The sequence below is a fragment of the Varanus komodoensis genome, unplaced genomic scaffold (assembly GCF_004798865.1).
Source record: "Varanus komodoensis strain SLA01 unplaced genomic scaffold, ASM479886v1 scaffold24, whole genome shotgun sequence".
NCBI lineage: Eukaryota > Metazoa > Chordata > Lepidosauria > Squamata > Varanidae > Varanus > Varanus komodoensis.
In genome coordinates, this window is record NW_025335641.1 from 17,900,456 (window position 1) to 17,921,354 (window position 20,899).

At 41.6% G+C, this 20,899-nt stretch overlaps 1 protein-coding gene across 2 annotated transcripts in view; it reads left to right on the top strand.

Annotated features, from left to right (window-relative positions):
- Positions 1-3,246: 3,246 nt before the first annotated feature.
- Positions 3,247-20,899, top strand: part of ASPM (assembly factor for spindle microtubules) — a 29,160-nt gene continuing 11,507 nt past the window's right edge. Inside the window, exons 1-17 of one of the 2 annotated variants that reach the window (XM_044432366.1) lie at positions 3,247-4,509; positions 5,008-5,103; positions 6,179-6,325; positions 8,367-8,612; positions 10,260-10,327; positions 11,840-11,981; positions 12,066-12,196; positions 12,653-12,828; positions 12,920-13,065; positions 13,151-13,236; positions 14,882-15,097; positions 16,299-16,503; positions 16,604-16,749; positions 16,834-16,956; positions 17,076-17,207; positions 17,486-20,125; positions 20,645-20,860. In XM_044432366.1, coding sequence (XP_044288301.1) covers positions 3,321-4,509; positions 5,008-5,103; positions 6,179-6,325; positions 8,367-8,612; positions 10,260-10,327; positions 11,840-11,981; positions 12,066-12,196; positions 12,653-12,828; positions 12,920-13,065; positions 13,151-13,236; positions 14,882-15,097; positions 16,299-16,503; positions 16,604-16,749; positions 16,834-16,956; positions 17,076-17,207; positions 17,486-20,125; positions 20,645-20,860 — 6,105 coding nt within the window. In that variant the 5' untranslated portion in view covers positions 3,247-3,320. Of the gene's footprint in view, positions 4,510-5,007; positions 5,104-6,178; positions 6,326-8,366; positions 8,613-10,259; positions 10,328-11,839; positions 11,982-12,065; positions 12,197-12,652; positions 12,829-12,919; positions 13,066-13,150; positions 13,237-14,881; positions 15,098-16,298; positions 16,504-16,603; positions 16,750-16,833; positions 16,957-17,075; positions 17,208-17,485; positions 20,861-20,899 lie in introns of both variants that reach the window. The other variant, XM_044432365.1, reaches the window with a different exon arrangement.

The following is a 20,899-nucleotide window of genomic DNA, read 5'->3' on the forward strand; positions in this document are numbered from 1 at the left end:
GTAACAAAACTTGAGCTGCTGCATATCATTTCTGTAATCCACCAGTGCAGCTGCAAGGAAGGGGAATTGGTGAAAGAATATTTAGAGAGCAGCTAGGCTGCACGATTTATAAAGTTCGTCATCTTTAGTTCTAGAGATAGGTCAGAAGATTGTATTGTATTGCATTCGCTGACCAGCATTGGCTCGCCAGGGTTTCGTTTTTTCTAGCTTTACAGTAGATATTCAGGACTGAACATGGGACCTAAGCACATATTACATTAAACCATCTGACCCTTTGCTGTGGGCAGGGGTCGGCAACCCGTGGCTCCGGAGCCACACGTGGCTCTTGAACCCCTCTGCTGCGGCTCCATTGCTCAAAACACACGCCGGCACAGCCGCTGATCTGCTGGAAGCTCCACTCAGGAAGGCAGTGCTAGCTAGTTAAGTCAATCGCTACATTCCTCTGCTAAACAAGCTTCTTGCAGGCTCTCATGTTACACGAAAAGCTGCTGAAAAGATTCTCTCTGTCCCAATGTAATCTCCTTTATCTGAATGTTAAAAGCTGTGCTTGGGACCTGTCACAATTCACAGCACTTGACTGTTTATCTGCTAATCAGTCACTAAACACACCTATATCTCCTTACTGAGCTCTCCCCCGCCCCCTGCTGTAGGCCAACCATGGATAAATTGAAGAAAGGAAGTTTCTGAAGAAAACCAAACGTTTAATGATACGTGAGTAGATTCATTTGCTTTTACTGCTGACGAACTTACGGGGTTTGCTGTTTAATGCATGCAGCCCTTTAGCACTGACTTTGACTCTTCAGGAAGCTGTTCAAAATATATGAATTCAAAATATATGAAAGGAGTCCTACTAGTTTATGATGTAAGATGAAAAATAACAGTTTTTAGTGACTGAACAAGAGCTGCAGCTAAATCATAATGAGATATGCACAGCATGAAGGTAAAAAACGATATATGCAGTGTTATCTTCATTTCAGATGTCAAAAGGGTTTTGCGGCTCCCAGTGTTTTCTTGTGTGTGGGAAATGGGTCCAAATGCCTCTTTGAGTGTCAAAGGTTGCCGACCCCTGGCCGTGGGAAATACCCAGCTCCCAGTAAGGCTATGCAGTAATCCGCGGGTCTCATTCCGCCTCTACTGCTGCGTAAGATCCTATGCATCTTCAGAGATGAGAAGCCTCACAGCTTCCTATATTCGTCGGCCATCATGACATCAGGCCGCCCCTTAAAGAGACCCCGCGAATGCAACCAGCTGGGCCACGCAGCCTCCCAAACACGCCCCGCCGCGGCGTCCAAACACGCGTGACCCACGCACCCCTTTCAAATAAACCCTCTCGCGTCATTGGTGGGCGGCAGGAACTTGACAACCGGAGTACTTTGAAACGGCTGAAAGGAGGCGGGGCAAGGGGCGGCTCGAACGATTGGCTGAGCCTTTCCCTATCGGCGATTGGAAGGAGACTGCGGCGCGGGGATTGGTCAGGCGTCCGGCGCCGCTGATTGGAGCCGCCGCGGAGTTTGAATCCCGGAGCGGCGGTTGTGGGGTCCGGGTCTGCGAGGAGCGTCTCCGGCGCCGCGGGCAGACGCGCTGGGCCGCTTCGGGGAGAGGCGACGCGGCGGATCCCCTCCGCCCCCGGGGCCATGGCTGCGGGGAGGCCGCTGGGCTCGCTCGCGCGGGGGCGGCGCTGCTGGACGACCGGCCAGGGCCGCGATGGCGACGACGCCGGGGCGGGCGGCAGCCCCGCCGTGCTGAGGCTCAGCCACTTCGCCCGGCCGCCCTTCCTCAGCTTCGGCGCCGTCCGCGTGGGCACCTCGCGCGCCTGTCGCCTGGCCGTGGAGAACGCCAACGCCGAGCCCGTGTGCCTGGCCGTCTGCCGCCCCCCGCCCGCCTCGAAGGGCTTCACGGTGGAGCAGGGCCCCTTCCATCTTCAGGTGCTTTGGCAGGGCCGCCTCCGTGAGGATGGGGAGGATCCGTACAGGAGCCGGGCACGTTCAGGGCGGAGTGTGTGGTTGATCGTGGCGCTGCTGTGGTTACGCGCTGCCAAGTCACGTCCGACTTGTAGCGATCCAAATGCGTACCTTCACCAGCCCTCTCTGTTCTTGTAAACTCAAGGCTGTGGCTGCCTTTACTGATCCCGTTCAAAGCCGATCTCCTCTTCTGTCTTTGCCTTTCCCTAGCATGATTGTCTTCTGCAGTGAGTCGTGATTTCTCCTGATCTGCCCAAACGATGACAGCTTCAGTTGAGCCGTTTTTCGCTTCCTGGGAAAGTTCTGGCTTGATTTGATGCCCCACTTGTATTTGGGAGCATTGTCTCCATGAAGCACGGACATGGCTAAAATATGCTTAGATGGAGCTGTGCAGCCTAGATGTTGCTTGCAGCATGTAAAGAGATGCATCTGGATCTATGTGGCTGTTGTCTTTGAAAATGGAGATTTTTTTTTTTGCATATGTTCAAATATGCTCCCTCTGATATTTCGTGCTGTTCTTTTGCAGCCTGGAGAGAGAATATTCATTTCAATAACGTGGACACCACTGGAAGGTGGCAAAGTTCGGGAACTCGTTGCCTTTATTGCAAATGATGTGGTTAAATATCAAGCAGTTTTGCTGGGTGTTGCAGAGCAATCCTTAAAGAAAAAGGTAAACAATTGTTCTAGTTTCTATTGTTTTGCTTATTCTAGGCACTGTCTAGGTTTTTGCTTTGGCTTGCAACTTCTGCATGCAGTTGTTTATCGTTTCTTCAGCAGATCAAAAATTTCTTCTGGGTAGCTGTAGGTAGGGTGTCCAGCCAGTATTTGAAGTAGCAGGAAGCAGACTGGGGTGGTTTAATCAAACGTTCCATAGATGAAAGTTTCCTAAAAGTCTCCACTTCCTAAAAATCTCCACAGCTCTCCTCCTTCCCCATTCCTGCCAAAATCTTTGGGTAGTTCACTTGCTTTTAACAACCTTGGGATGCATGAAATGCTTTGAATTCCACAAAATTGAAAACAGCCACTGAGTTCAGCATACTGGATGTGTCAGGTTATATTGACAACTTGCTATCTTTACTGCTTTTTACTTTGCAAGATTGGATTAATACTGAAGCTTGCTGTATTAGTAGCAAAAATATTACAACAAATGTATGTTGCTCCTATATTATGTATACAGGGAGAAATAAAGGGATTATATATGCATTTGGGGATTTTAATATATGCACATTAATAGGTGCTTATCTGTATTGGTGTCATTTTCAGAAGTGTCTTTGGGATACTATTAAAAAGAGAACTCCTGCACTACAATCACGATGTAAGAAAAGACGATCTATTAAAAATGCTGATGCAGCTTTTCAGATGCCTGAAAAAATTGATAGAGGTAGAAGCCCTCTTCGGGCCTGTGAGAACTGGGAAGTGAACATAGATCACCCTTCACCTAATGAGGATTCTTTAATCCTTCTGGAAAATAAGCGCTCTCTCTCTCCTATTAGTCCCATCCTTCAAGAAAACCAGCATGCCACTTATACCCCTCTTTCAATGAGGAGATCAACTACATATCCTGTTTCTGGCACAGCAGTATATGATGAATTACTGAAGGATGTAAAAGAAACCAGTTCTATTATGCCACTGTGTGACTACTCTGTGGAAACCAAATTGGGAACTCTACAAAGTTCTGATACAAATTCAGCTTGCACTCCAGAACAATCAAAAAGATGGCAGGTTGCTGTGAACCATAGGAAGCTTTTAAGCCCTGATTCCTTTGTAAATAATACCTATGAACTTACTGAACAACCTGTTAGAGCAGTGCCAATTCTTTCACCTGATCAGTTTTTAAAAGAAAATCAACTTGTTCAGCCAACCTCACAGGTTCCTAAATCTATGTCTGTTTCTCCAAGTGAGGAATCTTGCATGCCAAGGACAATTTTTCCAAAACAGAAAGAAAAGATGCAAGTTGTAACTTTTTCTGTGGAACCTCAGATTGCAAAGAAATCTCGTAACAATGTACACGATAGAAAAATGGCAACACCTTCATATGTGACAGTTGAACAAAAAATTAGCAGCTACAGAAAAACTGACAAAAACCAGGTGTGCTGTTTCCAGAAAGAACAGCTTAAAAAAAGGCCTGTTCTTTCCAATACTGTTACTAAAAGTAAGCCAGATTCTTCTGATCGAAAAGGACTAGAGATGCTGAAACCACATTCCAGAAAATGTCTTTCTAATGCTATACAGCAATGTGTGGATATTCCTGAAACTGAAAAATCGGAACTGTTGCCAAGACTTCCAGTTATAGAACCTGTCTCAGGTGAAGCTAAATGTTTCCAAGTCAAAACAGGTTCTGCTTGTTTGGTGTCATCTTCATATCAACGTAAAAGAAAGTGTGGAGGATATTTAGAAGATACTATTAGTGGATGTAAAGAATACATAGAGAATTTTGAAACAAAAAAAATCCTGGTATCTTGTGTAGAAAATGAAAATCAGAGTGCTTTCAAAAGAACCATTCCAAAAACTGTGAACAAAGGGAAGCAAAGTCCAAAAAAAAGAATGGGTAATGTATGCTTTTAAAAAATGGTTATATTAAAGAAAATATTTGCTATTGCACGTTGGTAGGAATTGTCTTGTTATATCTACAGTAAATCATACTGAATGCAGCACAGTGGAAGTCTCTGTGTGAGTGTTTGTGTGTGCAAATGGCACTGATGTTTAGTACCCCCAAAGTATATAGCTTTCGTATGACATGTACTGCAGAAGTGCCCAGCCTGTGCCAGATCCTCAGGTCTTACATGCAATTCCCCCCATCACTGATGCTCTATTCATCTGCACACACTGATTTCATGTAAATTTTTCTTTCCTTGTTGCTGCTAGCAGTAACTATCTGATTTTTCTTGTATACCTTGAAGAGGTTTATATAATCTTGAAATAATAAACCTTTTCAGCTGAGAAAGATCGCCACAAAATTATGGCTCACTTGCATGGCTTCTTTGTTTTTCGCCTTTTCTAGTCTAGTGTGGTCTGGACAATATTCCTGTTTTTAAAAAAATTTCAGGTACCTTATCACAAAAATCAAAGACTGTTAGAAGAAGTAAAAATACTGTTCCTGTTGCACAGTCTCATCTGACATTTGTGAAGCCTTTGAAAACAGGTGAGAGTAAATTTTGATTCTTTGTATTTTCCAGGAAAAAGGGAAAAATCCCTTTTTATCAGTTTATTTGTGCACTTGATAGGGTTTAGCTGGATTATGGATTTACAGTGACAAATCTTTGAAGAAGTATGGTAAAATATCTGCAGATTAATATAAATATAGAACACTTCTTTCTCTTTTATGAGGTACATGTGAAGAACCAGTATGGTATAATGGCTAAGAGTGCAGGACTGGAACTCAGGTGATCTGGGTCCTAGTCCCTGCTCAGCCATGGAGCCAACTGGGTGACTTTGGGCCAGTCACAGAGACTCAGCCCAACCTACCTCACAGGGTTGTTCTGGGGATAAGATTGAGAGCAGCAGCCGGAGAATGAAGTAAGCCGCTTTGAGTTTGTTGGAAAATAGAGGGATATAAATCTGATAAAATAAATATTGTGCTAGGTGAAAATTTGATCTCCACAAGTATTTTATAGCAATCTCAAGTTCCACATTCTGATGTTATGTAAATACATTGTTACTACATCTCTGAAAAAGCACAATAAAACCCAGCTCAATATAAACATGCTCCTTTAAAAGATTACGATGTACTTTGCTTTCTAATATGAATTTATTTTAGCCACCTTGGACATCTTTTTGGCTATACTGAATAGTAAAATGTATAGAAAAGCTAGGTGTAAGTGCAGTTAAATTGGGTTGGATTCAAGTTTGCTGTTCCTTCTGTGCATAGAAGGCAACGGGAACCAGCAGAGGTTCCCTGCTGCTTGAAATTAGCATCTTTTATCTTCCACCTACAGACACTTGTGTCATTTCTCAAACTGCTCCAACCCTCCAGAGCAGTTTTTCAGGAGTAGCAGTGGAAAGGAAGAATAACAAAGATGGCCTTCAACACAAGTGAAACTCCATTAGGCATTGCTCTGAATCTATCCCATAGTATGCACCCTCGGATAATATATGTACTAGGGGATGTCTGTGTCATCGTTTCTTAGCTTCTGCTCTCTATAATAGAACAGTGCTGTATATGTCACTGGACTGGGATCTTCATGTAGAAAATTAACACAACTTAATTCTTTTAAAAGATGTTCCTAGACATCCAATGCCTTTTGCGGCCAAGAACATGTTTTATGACGAGCGCTGGATAGAGAAACAGCAACGAGGGTTTACTTGGTGGTTGAATTTTGTACTTACTCCTGATGACTTTACAGTGAAAATGGATACTTCCCAAGGTAAACTTATCTACATAGTCTGTAATATTTCAGAAAGGGTGCACTTAAACCAAACTTGCTCTTGATTTCAGTAGTCCAGTGTGCATTTTTATAAACTTTCCATTAAATGACTGTCCCTGCCAATTATGATTTGGGATGATTTTGTGTGTCCTGCTGTTGGCAAGCACACTTGAGAGGGCCTTTCCTCTAGCCTTACCTAGGGTTTGGAACTGTCTGCTCAGGAAGATCCGGCTGGCCTCCCCATTTATGATATCTGGAAGACATCTGAACACCTGTCTAAGCTTACAGGCAATTGACTTTCTGATAAGTGATGGAGCATTATTTCTCCTGGTTGGCAATCTGGGACTTGTTTTATGGGATGCTTGTTTAGTTTGATTTCTAGCTATTTGTTATTTTTAAAAATATTTTAAATGTTTCAATATCTTTTAAAGAATAACAATTTCACAATGGGGATCTTATATATTTTAAGTTATAAAGTATCAAACAAAAAGTTTGTTATCAGCAAAGGTAACAATTCCAGAATAATTTCTTTTGCAAGTAGCAGCTAGATGGGAAGAGAAACATTTATTATTACTGGCTAGTTTGATGACATGTAGGAACTTCTGTCATGACTTGTAGGTGGTTTTCCTCCACCATTCAAATGTTTAACGGAAAACAAATGCTTTCCTAACCTGCTAGGTTGATTGGATTGGTTTTCCATTGAGCATTTGAATGGTTGGAAAAAAACTCCTTTGGTGGATTAAGGATCTATAAGACTTTGTAAGAGAGTTACTAATTCAATAATAGAAAAGAATTAAACCCAAAACAAAGGGGCACTCTTTATGATGGATTTTTTCCTTTAAAAACCCATTTTGTCTGAGTTCAGTATTTAATTTACAGTGTGAACATAGGAAAGGAGAGAGTAATGCAAAACAAAGACTATTTTTTGAAATGGAAGGATATAAATTATCATCATTAGTTACCATGCCTTTTAAAATAATTCCTTACAAGGTAGCTTACAGAATTCAGAGGCAGTAAAATCATTGTATACTTAGTAAAAACAATAAAATAATTACATGTATTTATTCATTCATTCATTCATTCATTCATTCATAGCATTTGTATGCCTAAACAGGTTTAGTGGCATCAACTATTAAAATGCTTTAAAAAAAAAGTTAGGTCTCTGTTTGGCGCCAAAAAGTGTATAAAGAAGGCGCCAGGCAAATCTTGAGAGCATTCCATATATGGGGAGCAGCTGCAGAAAAGGCCCTCTTCCTAGCATCCACCCCTTTCATTTTCCTAGGGGATGGCTCACACAGGAGGATAGATCTCAAAGGCCGGGTAGGCATATATAGGTGTGGGTGCTCGTCAAGGTAACTGGGTCTTGAGCCGTCATAGCTAAATAACATAGAACCACAAAATAATATAAACAATAATGCATTTTGGCATATTTATTGATTTGAATCATCTCTTGGATTCATATGTGCACAGCTGCTTTAATTTGGCAAGTTTGATTAAGAAACATTGTTTCATTGTAACAAATGTGGGTCTGTATTTCAGGACATTGCTTCCTTGAAAGCCTTAATTCAAGGCTGTCCATATTGTATTTGTTTTCACCTTTGGGAAACAGTATTTTCTCATGGTAATTAGATTGCTTCTTATTAGTACTGTAGTTCTCATTTATTTTAAAAATTGTTCACTGTCTACTTAAAACTGTTATAATTGGACTCCTAAATGTTGTACCCCTGTTCTATCCCTTTTTGTGTGGAGCTTTTATAAATCCTGATTACTTGAACTTGCGGCATGAAGTACCCCTTAAACTGTTGCAATATTAACATTGCTAATATTCCAGAATCAGAGATAGAAATTGGTTATTAGACCTTTTAGTCCAAATTTGTGTTACAGAGCACAAGAATCCAATTGTTTGGCTTTCTCGCCCAGTCAAAATACGGCTTCTACAGTTCTGTCACAGAAACATACTAGCAAAACAAGTTGCTCCAGTTGACTGAACCAGATTTTCTAGTGGGAGAAGATATATCAATATGTGCAATTGTTTTTTCAGTCAATGCTGCATCCCTTATCTTGGGAACAGAGTCTTACCATAAATGCAGTGTTCCTAAAGCACCAACCAAAGAAGAAGCGTCTTTAAGAGCATATACAGCTCGGTGCAAGTTAAATAAGCTTCGCCGCTCAGCTTGCCGTCTGTTTACCTCTGATGAAATGGTTAAAGCAATAAAAAGGCTCGAGGTTGAGATTGAAGCAAAACGCTTGCTAGTTCGAAAGGACAGACATCTGTGGAAGGACATTGGTAAGAATGTAATTTTTGTTTATGTAGAGAAAATTTATTTATTTATTTATTTATGAAACTTATATGCCATCCAATTACCAGCATCTCTAGATGGCAAACAACATAAATAAATTAATGACCCACTCTGGCTGCAAGTACAATATTAAAATTCAATATTAAAACATATTAAAATATTGATTAAATAAAAAAGTCTTAACCTAGTGCCGAAAAACATATATTGACGGCGCCAGGCGGACCTCTCTGGGGAGCGCACTCCACAGTTGGGGCGCCACCACAGAGAAGGTCCTTCTCCTGGTACTCTGTCTCCTAACTTCTTTCACAGATGGTTCCCGGAGGAGGCTTCTGTTGCCCATCTCAGGGGCTGGGAGGGCAAATAGGGAAAAAGGCATTCCTTAAGGTATCCTGGTCCCAAGCCATTTAGGGCTTTATAGGTAATAACCAGCACTCTGAATTGAGCCCGGACTTCGATGGGAAGCCAATGAAGCTGATAGAGGACTGGGGTTATATGAGAATAACGCCCAGTCCCTGACAGCATCCTGGCAGCTCTATTTTGAACCATCTGAAGTATCCGGACTGTCTTCAAGGGCAGCCCCACGTAAAGCACGTTACAGAAGTCCAACTGGAAAGTAACCATTGTGTGTGTTACTGTTGCTAAGCAATTCTCCTCCAGGTAGGGACGCAGCCGATAGATTAGCCGAAGCTGAAGGAAAGTGCTCCTCGCCACCGCTGTCACTTGAGCTTCCAAGGACAGCTTCAGGTCGAGGAGCACTCCCAAGCTGCGGACCCTGTCCTTTAGAGGGAGTGCAACCCCGTCCAGGGCAAGACCCAAGTCACCCACCCAGGAGCTCGAATCACCAACCAACAGAACCTCCGTCTTATCTGGATTGAGCTTCAGTTTATTGGCCCTCATCCAGCCCATTACCTCGGCCAGGCACCGGTTCAGCACAGCTGCTGCCTCACCTGGATCGGTTGAAAAAGAGAGGTAGAGCTGGGTATCATCAGCATACTGATGATTCCACAGCCCAAACCTCCTTATGACCTCTCTTAACGGTTTCATGTAGATATTAAATAGCAAGGCGGACAAAATGGAACCCTGTGGTACTCCATGGCATAGTTGCCATGGCGCAGAGCCATAGTCCCCCAGCACCACCTTCTGGAATCGGCCATTGAGATAGGAGCGGAACCACTGCAAAGCAGTGCCCCCAACTCCCAATCCCGCTAGCCTATCCAGAAGGATAGCATGGTCAATGGTATCAAAAGCCGCTGAGAAGTCCAGGAGTATCAACAGGGATGCACTCCCCCTGTCTCTCTCCCTGCACAGGTCATCATACAGGGCGACCAAGGCAGATTCAATACCGTACCCGGGTCTGAAGCTGGACTGAAATGCGTCCAGATAATCAGTTTCATCCAAGAGTACCTGGAGTTGTCCCGCCACCACACATTCCAACACCTTGCCCAAAAACGGGAAAATTGAAGTGTGGTCTCAAATTGTGTATATACAGTGAAATGGGTCAGCCTCTGCATACCCATTAGTTCTATCATCCACAATACACAGTTTCAACTTCATATTGGATACATAAGGATATGTAATATTCTTTCCAGCCATATTTCCCTTTTGTTATGCGCTTACTCATGTCTTCATTGCAGGAGAGAGGCAGAAAATCCTCAACTGGCTTTTATGCTATAACCCACTATGGCTGCGCATAGGTCTGGAAGTAAGTGTTTGTTTAAATGGTTAAAGTGTTTGACAATAGTATACTTGAAGCAATACATTTCTCCTGTGCAGTTGGCTTGAAGTTGGCTTGACCATTGACTTCTTCGATCCTAAGTCTGGTTGGTGCAGAACATAAAGCTTGGTAACGGTGATTGTCAGTAGTCAAATCTCACATTATGCATCCCATAATATACCTAGTGTTATGCCTGAGGACAGAAGCTTTTTAATTACTACTGCTTTTCTTTTATGACTGCAGTGTTAAACGCTTGCAAGCTACTCTGAATAGTTGCATAGGCAATTGAAATATTAGATAGGAATCTGTTTATAAATCAATATTTAGCAATCTGTTTCTTGCAACATGAATTGGCGCCTTCTTTTGACATCAGTCATCATTCCTTCACTTTCTCCCACATTATTGTCTCAGTTGTTGCCCTTAAATATCAAGTAAAAATAATCTTAAATAAAACAAGTTAAAACTTGATATGCATGATATGGACCTGACATTGAGTTAATGAAATTAATGTGGAATTAGCAGTAAGAAACAAATTCATTTAGCTTATTCAGGTTTTGCTATCTGTCTCATCTTATTTCCAATTTGCTCAGTCAAGCCTAAACTAATTGTTTAGTTTCAAAGTTTCTTTCAAAGGTTAGATTAACACCATTTAGATGCAGTCCTGGGGCAGTTAGGTGCTCTCCAAATGACAGTAGGATAATTTGAAGCCCCAACTCTAACCTCACAGCCAAAGTCACTGTTTCCATTCTGAGGTCACAAGACCAACCTCAGAGCCAATGTTGGGTGGACATTCTGGGAGGAGGGGAGGAGTGAGGCATCACCATCGTACAAGAAATCTTGGTGGTGCCTCTAGCTCATCTCTTTGCGAGCTGGTATAAATATTTAGAAATTGGCTGTCTTAAATGTTTTTTTTTCTTTTTTCTTTTTGGTGGGGGCAGGGAGGAGAGTGCTCAGGCAATCCTCACTTCCACAGCCCTCCCACCATCTATTGGCTGCCCATCCTCTGAGAAATGCGAGGATGCTGTAGGTTGGTTTAACAGTTGGTTTAAACTTTTTTCAAGAATTTTTTCATAAATTGCATAACATAATTTTGTTAGGTATGGATTGCAAATCATCTTAAAACTTGTGAACTTTGTAGCCTTTCTTAGGCCATGAAGAATAGAAATTGTAGTTCAAAGGGCCTCTTATCTCTATGAAAAATATAAACAAAATGATAGAGCAGAACATAGCAGTATCTTCCCTACAACAATTTTGTGCTGCTTTTCAATAAAGGCAAACTCCTTTACTGTATTTGGAGATTGGACTGAATTATTTACTAGCTGCTTAACCATTGATGTTTTATTTGGCGACCTGAGCCTGAATCATTTTCATTGGCTTTGTCAGAGAAAAAACTGTAAATATTGTATTGTTACTGCTATATTTCTGTATCACGGCTAAATTCTGAAGATCTGAACTGTATTGCTGTTGGGGTTTTTAAACTTGTATGTCATTATCTAACAGGCAGTCTATGGTGAACTGATTGCCTTGGAAAGCAACAGTGATGTGATGGGCTTGGCAATGTTTATACTCAATCGGTTGTTGTGGAATCCAGATATTGCAGCTGAATACAGACATGCAACTGTGCCTCACCTTTATCGAGATGGTAATGGTGTTTCTTTACTCTTGTATGATTTGATTCATAGCTGTAACATGTATCTCTTTATAAAATCTGATGTTGTTTTTATAGGTCACGAAGAAGCATTATCCAAATTCACACTGAAAAAGCTTCTGCTACTGGTTTGTTTCCTTGATCGTGCCAAATTGTCTAGAATTATCGATCATGACCCGTGCCTCTTTTGTAAAGATGCCAAGTTCAAGGTACTCTCATTTTAGCCTCTGTTACATTAGCTCTGTGCCTTATTAGCAGATTTCTCTGAAAGCCACAAAAAAGAACTGCCATATGAATTTTAAATGATCTGTGCATTTCCTGTGAATATTATTTATTACTCACAAAAGAAAATCAAGTGCTTGGCATGAAATGCAAATTGATTTTCTTTGTATGTTGAGAAATAGGCAGTCATCAGTCTGCTTTTATTGAAGTTTTAGACACTGATGGCAACTAGCAGGCCTAATGCCCACGATTGGGTTAAGGCAAAGAAGGGGAGGTTATAGATACTTTTTTTGCTTACCTTATAGCAGAGTCAAATACATCTCTTCTTGAAAATTAGTATCACTAATTGCACAGAATTGTAGCCTGCTTATATGTAAGTGTGTATTGATTTCTTTCTTTCTTTCTTTCTTTCTTTCTTTCTTTCTTTCTTTCTTTCTTTCTAGTCTAGTAAAGAGCTGTTACTAGCATTTTCTCGAGATTTTCTAAGTGGAGAAGGTGATTTGTCTCGCCACCTTGGCTTCCTAGGCTTTCCAGTTAATCACGTGCAGACGCCACTTGATGAATTCGACTTTGCTGTAACAAATCTAGCTGTAGATTTGCAATGTGGTATTCGCCTGGTGTAAGTTTTTAATTTTTGTTTTTGAAGCTACAGAAAGATTTTACTTGTGAAGTAGTGGTTTACTTTTAACATGGAATGTTTCTATTTTCAGGAGAGCATTAGAGCTTCTGTCATCAGACTGGAGTCTTTCCAAAAACTTACGAGTTCCTGCAATAAGCAGACTTCAAAAGATGCATAATGTCAAAATTGCCCTTCAGGTATTGAAAGACCATGGGATTCAGTTAAAAGATGATCATGGTAGGTTTTCAGAAGCATTGCCAGGACAAAGCCTTATAAAACAAGTGTGTGGATTCTGTTAATCTTTGACAAGTTTGATTTATAGGTGCAGCAATTGAGGCAAAGGATATTGTGGATCGGCACAGAGAGAAAACATTTGCATTGCTGTGGAAAACAGTGTTTGCTTTTCAGGTATGCATAATAAAAATAGGATAATCCTTACAACATACATTGAGGATGTATTACATTCTAGGATATGTAATATTGTATCTTCAGACCCTTAGCATGTTTTCAGGTTGCCAGAAAGAAAAATTAGGTAGATCCAGTTATTACCCTTCTGCTGAACCGTGATCGTTGCAGTTAAATCTGGCAATTATGTCTTGTAGTTCCCATAAAAGAAAGCATAGTTTTGTTTATGGCAGTCCTACCCATGTCTGCTCAAAAGTAAATCTTAATTTAGTTACGGCTGTGAAGGATTGCAACCTGAGGCTGTAATGTGGCTCTTTGAGTTTATTTTGCAGCTCACTGCCACCTGTGGGCACCTGTTTGCCCCTTGCTGCCCTGCGGGCACCCACTTGTGGCTCTCATGCATCTGACATGTACTGTTATGTGGCTTTTCTGTTGAGCGTGTCTGGCTGTCCCCGCTATACATGCTTGCAAGTAAGCCTTATTGAGTTAATGCGATTTATTTTTTAGCAGATACGTGTATGTCTAAGATTACACTCTTAGCATTGCTTTCGGCCATGTAACCCCTTGGCCTAAGCAACAAAACTAAAGCTTTCAAAGATATTTCACATCATTTTTCTGGTGCCTTTTAAGTGTTATTCTGAAAACCTACAGGATTTGCATGACATAATAAGCTGAATGGTTTAATATGTTGTCCAAACAAGGGATGAGTTTGTCTGAATGGTCTAAGTTTTTCTTATGAGCTACCCTGAACAAGCCATGCTTTGTTTTGCAATTCATTTTACTTAAGGAGCTTTACACAGATCAAACCTGTCTGTGGCAATCCCCTTCTGGTTTTAACGTTCTCCCAAACTGAGGGGATTGTAGGGGTACCTCATCACTTCAGAAGAAACCTGAGGAACTGTCTGCAAAAAGGGGAAATGTGCCCCTTTTGCAAATAAATATTTCTCAGACTGGTGCAAGCGTCTGAAGTTTTGGCATCCGACACTTGTTAGATGCTTGCAAAGGGAAAAAAAAATATTTACCTGCTGTCTGGACTAGGCACTGTACAGAGTGGATACCTGTCAGATTTGGTGACCTTCCCTCGCCAGTACCCCTCCAGGGTACATTCCATCCCTGGACATGCTCTCATCTGGCAAGGCTGGTTAAAAAAAAATCAAACCCTCTTATTTGCACAAATTATTGAGGGGCAACCATAGGCTACATCTCCATGGTTTCACTGAGGCTTATTGGAGAGAAATGGGAATCGTGAAAGCTGGCTTGATGGTCAGGTTTTGTGATCTGCCCCAGCAAACCTTTGAAGGGAAAGTCAGGCTGCAGTGAGTGTAATGGTGCAGGTAGATGGTTTGATCTTCCGTAGTGTCCTCCTCTGGGCTACCTATGGGATGACTGAGGAAGGGGGAAAGTACATCCAACCCACGAGCTGCCCAGTCATTTGTTGAGCACATTTTGAATAGTGTGGCTTATTATGTTGTGTGAATTTGCCCTTTGCCAGTTTCTTAGCAAGTTCTTGAGAAAAAATCTGATTCAAACAACTGTAAATATCAAAGTTTAGATGTTTTCTGAAAATAATTTCTCAGTGTTATCAATTTAACTGCATGAAATAAAGGCTAAGAAAAAAGAACACTGTTTTGTGTGCGTTCTTGCTTAGGTGAATGTGTCATTAGATATGGATCAGTTAAAAGAAGAAATTGGTTTCTTAAACAACATGTATGAAAAAAAAGCAAAGGCTACTGCTTTGGCATCTTCTGCTGCTAGCAAAGTGAGAAAGGACAGCAATAGCTTTTATTCATCTGAAAACTACAGTGAAAAAGTAAAGCTGCTGATGGATTGGGTGAATGCTGTCTGTAGATCTTACAATGTCAAGGTACATAAATCTTTCACCTGCAACAACTTCTAAAGTGGATATGTTTTGTTTTTTTCCGAAAAGCTAATTAGGACTGAATGATGACCTTTCTTTGGTCTTTCTTGGGGAAAGGGGGGCAACCAGGGAGGGATAAATGACCAGAGGGCCAAGGGCCATTGCTCTCCCTTGCCACATTTTGTGGTATACTCCCCCTGCCATGCCCCAAAAAGTGGGGGGGGGGGGGGAGAGACCGGAAATTGCCAGTTGGGCTCTAAAGTTTTGCAGCAAAGTGCTCTATATTGCCACAGAGTTCTACAAATAGGTAAATTTAGCATGTTGGCATGCTAAATTTAACCCTCTTGGCACTCTAGAGCTACTGCAGTGTGCCAAAAGGGCATATTTCACTCTGCAAAGAATCTACATTTGACAATTTGGGCCGTAACTCCTACGAATGCCGTTCTAGGTTTTTTTTTTAATTTTGTGGGGCAGGATCATATGCCATTAATGGGCTGCATATTGCTTATCCTTTTGGAAGACCAAAGTTTCATTCACTAATCAGTGGAAGTGCCAGTCATAATCATTACCTGAAGCTCCAAGGCATCCACATTTGTTTTGATTCTGCTGTGTTACTGTTCTAGGAGATGAAACCAGTATGATGAGGTCATGGTGCATCATCAGCTGTTTTTCACAGTCCTACCAGTTTTCTTAGCAGGTTTCATTGAACTAGGTTTGCCTCCTTATATAGGAGAGGGTGTCTGGGAATTAAGTGGCTGATTACTACCTCTTTTGAGCTTGAGGTTTTGTTTTGTTTTTGTTTTAAAATCACATGTTTTAAGGTAAGATGTGGCAGAATATAACAAGTATAATGGCCTAGTAGCATACCAGGCCTTGAAGTAGAAGTATGAACTGGGGGAAAACCATCCCCAACCTGATGCTTTGGACTACAACTCTCTGACTATTGGATCTCTGGCTACTGGCCAAGCTGGCTGGGGCAGATGAAAGTGAAGTCAAAAGCATCTAGAGCATTCCAGTGGCCAAGGAATGCTAATGTAAGATAATACATTGAAGAGTAAGCCCAAGGTCAGAATTACTTCGCGGAATTATTTTACTTGGAATAAAAGCTTAGAATTGCCCTTTTTAGTACATGGTATGCTGGTATAAGCACTAATATGAGATGTCACTGGCAGCAAATAATTGTACAGTTCTTTTTTTCTTTAACTAGGCGGAAAATTTCACAGTATCCTTTTCAGATGGAAGAGTATTATGTTTCCTGATCCATCATTATCATCCTTGTTATATTCCTTTGGAAGCTGTATGCCAACGCACTACTCAAACAGTCGAATGCACCAAAAGTGGTTCCATTGCCCTAAATTCATCTTCGGAGTCTGATTCTTCTCTAAATATTCTCAATGGAAGTTTCGACCAAAGTGAGTTCATTAAGTGGTGCTTGAAGGCAGGTGGAAGGTGCCTTCTATCATTGTATATGATTTAATGAATTCAATCACTTTTTGTCTTCTTTATTTAAAGCTATAACTACTTCAGTGCTTTATAAAGAGCTCCTTGACAATGAAAAGAAAAATTTCCAGCTGATTAATGCTGCAGTTTCTGATCTTGGTGGTGTTCCAGCTATGATTCACCATTCAGACATGTCTAATACGATACCTGATGAGAAGGTAATCATGACCTTAAGATTCACAGTTGCCTTGTCCAATCAGAATTTATTAAGCTGCTCAGTGTTCTCTGTTCTATTTTTTTAGGTAGTTATCACTTATGTATCATTTCTGTGTTCACGACTTCTTGATCTTTCTAAAGAAATTCGAGCAGCTCGGCTGATTCAATCTACTTGGAGGAATTACAGATTTAAAGTAAAACTTGCTCAGGTATTTTCCCCATTGCTTTTCATTTTGCTCTAAATTGTCAGCAGAATTGACTTTACAGAAATACGACACATTTTTTAATATTCACATAGTCTGCTGTTTTATTTTTTTTCTTTTATCAGACTAAAAAGCAAGAATTGAATGCAACAGTTGTAATACAAAAGTATTGGAGAAGATATTTGGCTCAGATGGAACTTAAGAAATTAAAAAGGGCAAAGGATGAGGAAGATAGAATGTCTTCCTTAGTCAACCAGGTATGATGGATTTTTCATATGAAATCTCCATCAAATCCAGCCAGCTGAAATTGCTAGGTGGTGTGACCAGCACTGTAATATTTCAGGATAAGTAACATAAATGTTACTGTTAGGATGCCTTTTAGCACACACTTCTGTAAAAAAGAATCTGTTTTTATAAAGTTTAAGTGTGAGTGCCTGTGCGTATATAAATTTACATGGCACATAATGATTGCTTTGTAGAAACATAAACATCAAGTGAAATAACTGTGACAACCATGTTTTTTCTTGTATTTTAGAAATGGCAAGAGGCTGCAGTTGTATTCCAGGCATGGTACAGGATGAAGAGAGAGAGGCGGCATTTTCTAATGATGCGTGGAGCTGCTACTACTATTCAGATACTCTATCGTGCATACAGAGAGCAGACCTCTCAGAGGCAGAAGTTCTTGCAAACAAAAAAGGCAGCTGTGTGTTTACAAGCCACCTTCAGGGGCTATAAACTCCGTAAAACACTGAAGCGTCAAAATATGGCTGCTGTTAAGATCCAGGCGGTATTTAGGGCTTATACTGTTCGAGTGAGATACCAAGCATTGATTCAAGCTTCTCGTGTGATTCAGAAATGGTACAGGGCTTCCAAAGCCAGTTCCAAAATTAGAGCAAGTTTTTTGAAGACAAAAGCAGCCGTGATTTTGTTGCAGGCAGCTTGGCGTGGCTGGCAAGTCCGGAAATGGACTCAGGAACAGCATGCTGCTGCAATTACTATACAGTCTGCCTTTAGGAAGTACAAAGCTCTGCAAAGATTTAGGATGGTGAGAAATGCTGCTCTAACACTTCAGCAGCATTATAGAGCCAAAGTTTCAGGTGCAAAACAACGGCAGGAGTATGTTGTGCTTTACAAACAAATCGTAAAACTCCAAGCAGCTTGGAGAGGGAATGTTGTAAGGAGGCAAATCCAAAGACAGCACAGAGCTGCTGTGGTCATACAGTCCTATTACAGGATGCATGTCAATCAAGCAGAACTTAAATGTTTCAGGCAAGCTGCTATCACAATTCAACGATGGTATCGTGCTGCTATTCTAGCCAGCAGCAAAAGGCAGGAATACCTCGCTTTGAAGCAAGCAGCTGTTAGAATACAGGCAATATACAGAGGTGTGAAAACACGGCAAAAACTTGAACATATGCACTGGGCAGCTATTCGTATCCAAGCTATGTTTAGGATGCATCAGGATAAAGTTAGATTTACAGTGATCAAACTGTCAGCTGGTGTAATTCAGAGAAGATACCGAGCTCTTTGCAGAGGAAGAAAGGAACGGAAATCTTATTTGGAGATGAAGAATTCTTCTCTCATCCTTCAGGCTGCTTACAGAGGCATGAGAGTTAGACAGGAGCTCAAGACTTTGCGCCAGTCTGCGACTACTATTCAATCATTTTATCGAATGTACAGGCAACGCAAATCTTTCCTAAAATTAGTTGGAGCAGCAAAACTGATCCAGCAGTGGTATCGTGGTTGCAAAAATAGAAATATTCAGCTGCATAAATACAGGCAGATGAAGAGTTCCGCCCTCCGAATCCAGTCTGCGTTCCGAGGCATGAGGGCAAGGCTTCATTTGAGAAAGATGCATGCAGCGGCCACCATCATTCAAAGGAGCTTTAAAACTTTTCTTCAGAGGCGACATTTCCTTACTCTCAGAGCTGCTGCTGTGACTGTCCAGTGGAAGTACAGAGCTGCCATACTCTCAAAACAGCAGCACGCTAGATATCAGACAATGAAATTGGCAGCTATTTTAATTCAGAGAAGATACCGAGCTCTCTGCAGAGGAAGAAATGAACGGAAACATTATCTGGAGCTAAGGAATTCTTCTCTCATCCTTCAGGCTGCTTACAGAGGCATGAGAGTTAGACAGGAGCTCAAGACTTTGCGCCAGTCTGCAACTACTATTCAGTCATTTTATCGAATGTACAGGCGACGCAAATCTTTCTTAAAGTTAGTTGGAGCAGCAAAACTGATCCAGCAGTGGTATTGTGGTTGCAAAAATAGAAATATTCAGCTGCATAAATACAGGCAGATGAAGAGTTCCGCCCTCCGAATCCAGTCTGCATTCCGAGGCATGAGGGCGAGGCTTCATTTGAGAAAGATGCATGCAGCGGCCACCATCATTCAAAGGAGCTTTAAAACTTTTCTTCAGAGGCGACATTTCCTTACTCTCAGAGCTGCTGCTGTGACAATTCAACAGAAGTACCGAGCTACAGTGCTTGCGAAACAGCAGCGGGGAATGTATCTCTGCCTCCATAAAGCTGCTGTCGTGCTGCAGTCCACCTTCAGAGGTCAGCGAGTCAGAAAATCTCTGAAACAAATGCACAGGGCTAGTACAGTTATCCAATCCTCCTTCAGAATGCATATCGCTTACACTCAGTTCCGAGCGATGAAGTTTGCTTGTGTTGCAATCCAGCAGCGTTACAGAGCATACAGGGAGGCAAAACGTGTGCGAGAGCTGTACTTAAAACACCACCGTGCTGCTTTGGTTCTTCAGGCTGCCTACAGAGGAATGAAAACGCGGCATACTTTGAAGAAGCACCACGATGCTGCAACGATCATACAAAGCCACTATCGAAAACACAGGCAGCAGTGTCACTACAGAAAGACGCGGTGGGCAGCCCAAGTTATCCAGATAAGAGTCAGAGCCAATAAGCTAAGTAGAATTGCAGTCCAGCAGTATTCGTCTGTTAAGACAGCTGCAGTTTGCATTCAGAAGGCTTTTCGCAGGATGAAGGCAAGACGCTGTCTAAAAAGGCACCAAGCTGCTGTTGTGCTCCAGCGAAATTTTAAAATGAAGAAACAACGCAGAAGTTACCTCGCTTTGAAAGCGGCTGCTGTAGTCCTTCAGAGACGGTACAGAGCATTGATTCTGGCAAGAAGGCTGCGTCAGGAATACATTTTGGTTCGTGCAGCCATTGTTAGTGTCCAGTCTTTTTACAGAGGTTTCAAAATAAGGAAGGAAGTCGAGTGCATGCATTTAGCAGCAAGGGCAATTCAAGCATTATTTAGAATGCACAGGGCTAGGCTTTCTTACCAGAGGCTGAGATATGCTGCTCTCACCATTCAGAATTGCTACCGATCTTACCTGAAAGCGAAACAGCAGCGAACTGCCTATCTAACTCTTCGGAGATCTGCTATATTGATTCAGGCAACTTACAGGGGCATGAGAACAAGGCAAGAACTGAATTCCATGCATGCCTCAGCAACTGCCATCCAGTCTCTTTATCGGATGCATGTGCAGCGCAAACATTACAAGTTGTTGCACTGTTCTGTGCTGATCATTCAGTCTGCCTATCGTAGAGCAGTAGCACACAGAAAAGGGAAGGAAGCACGTGCAGCAAGAAAAATTCAATCCTCTTTTTGTGTGGCTGCAGATCATAGGATGTTTAGTCCACTCAGAACTGAAACTCTTGTGTTACAGAGTCAATATGGAAGTGAAACTAGAGAACAGTCCCGGAAGTGCTGGGAAACTGCACTTTTAATACAAAAGTGTTATCCATCTCATTTGACTGTAAAACTTCAGAGCCTGGCTTATTTACAAATTCTAAAGAGTATCATCATCATACAGGCTTTAGTGAGAGGTTTCATGGTACGTCGAAGGCTATGCAAAATGAAAAGAAGTGCAATCAAAATTCAGGTATTAGAAATACTTTTCCTAGAATTAATTGTTAAAGGT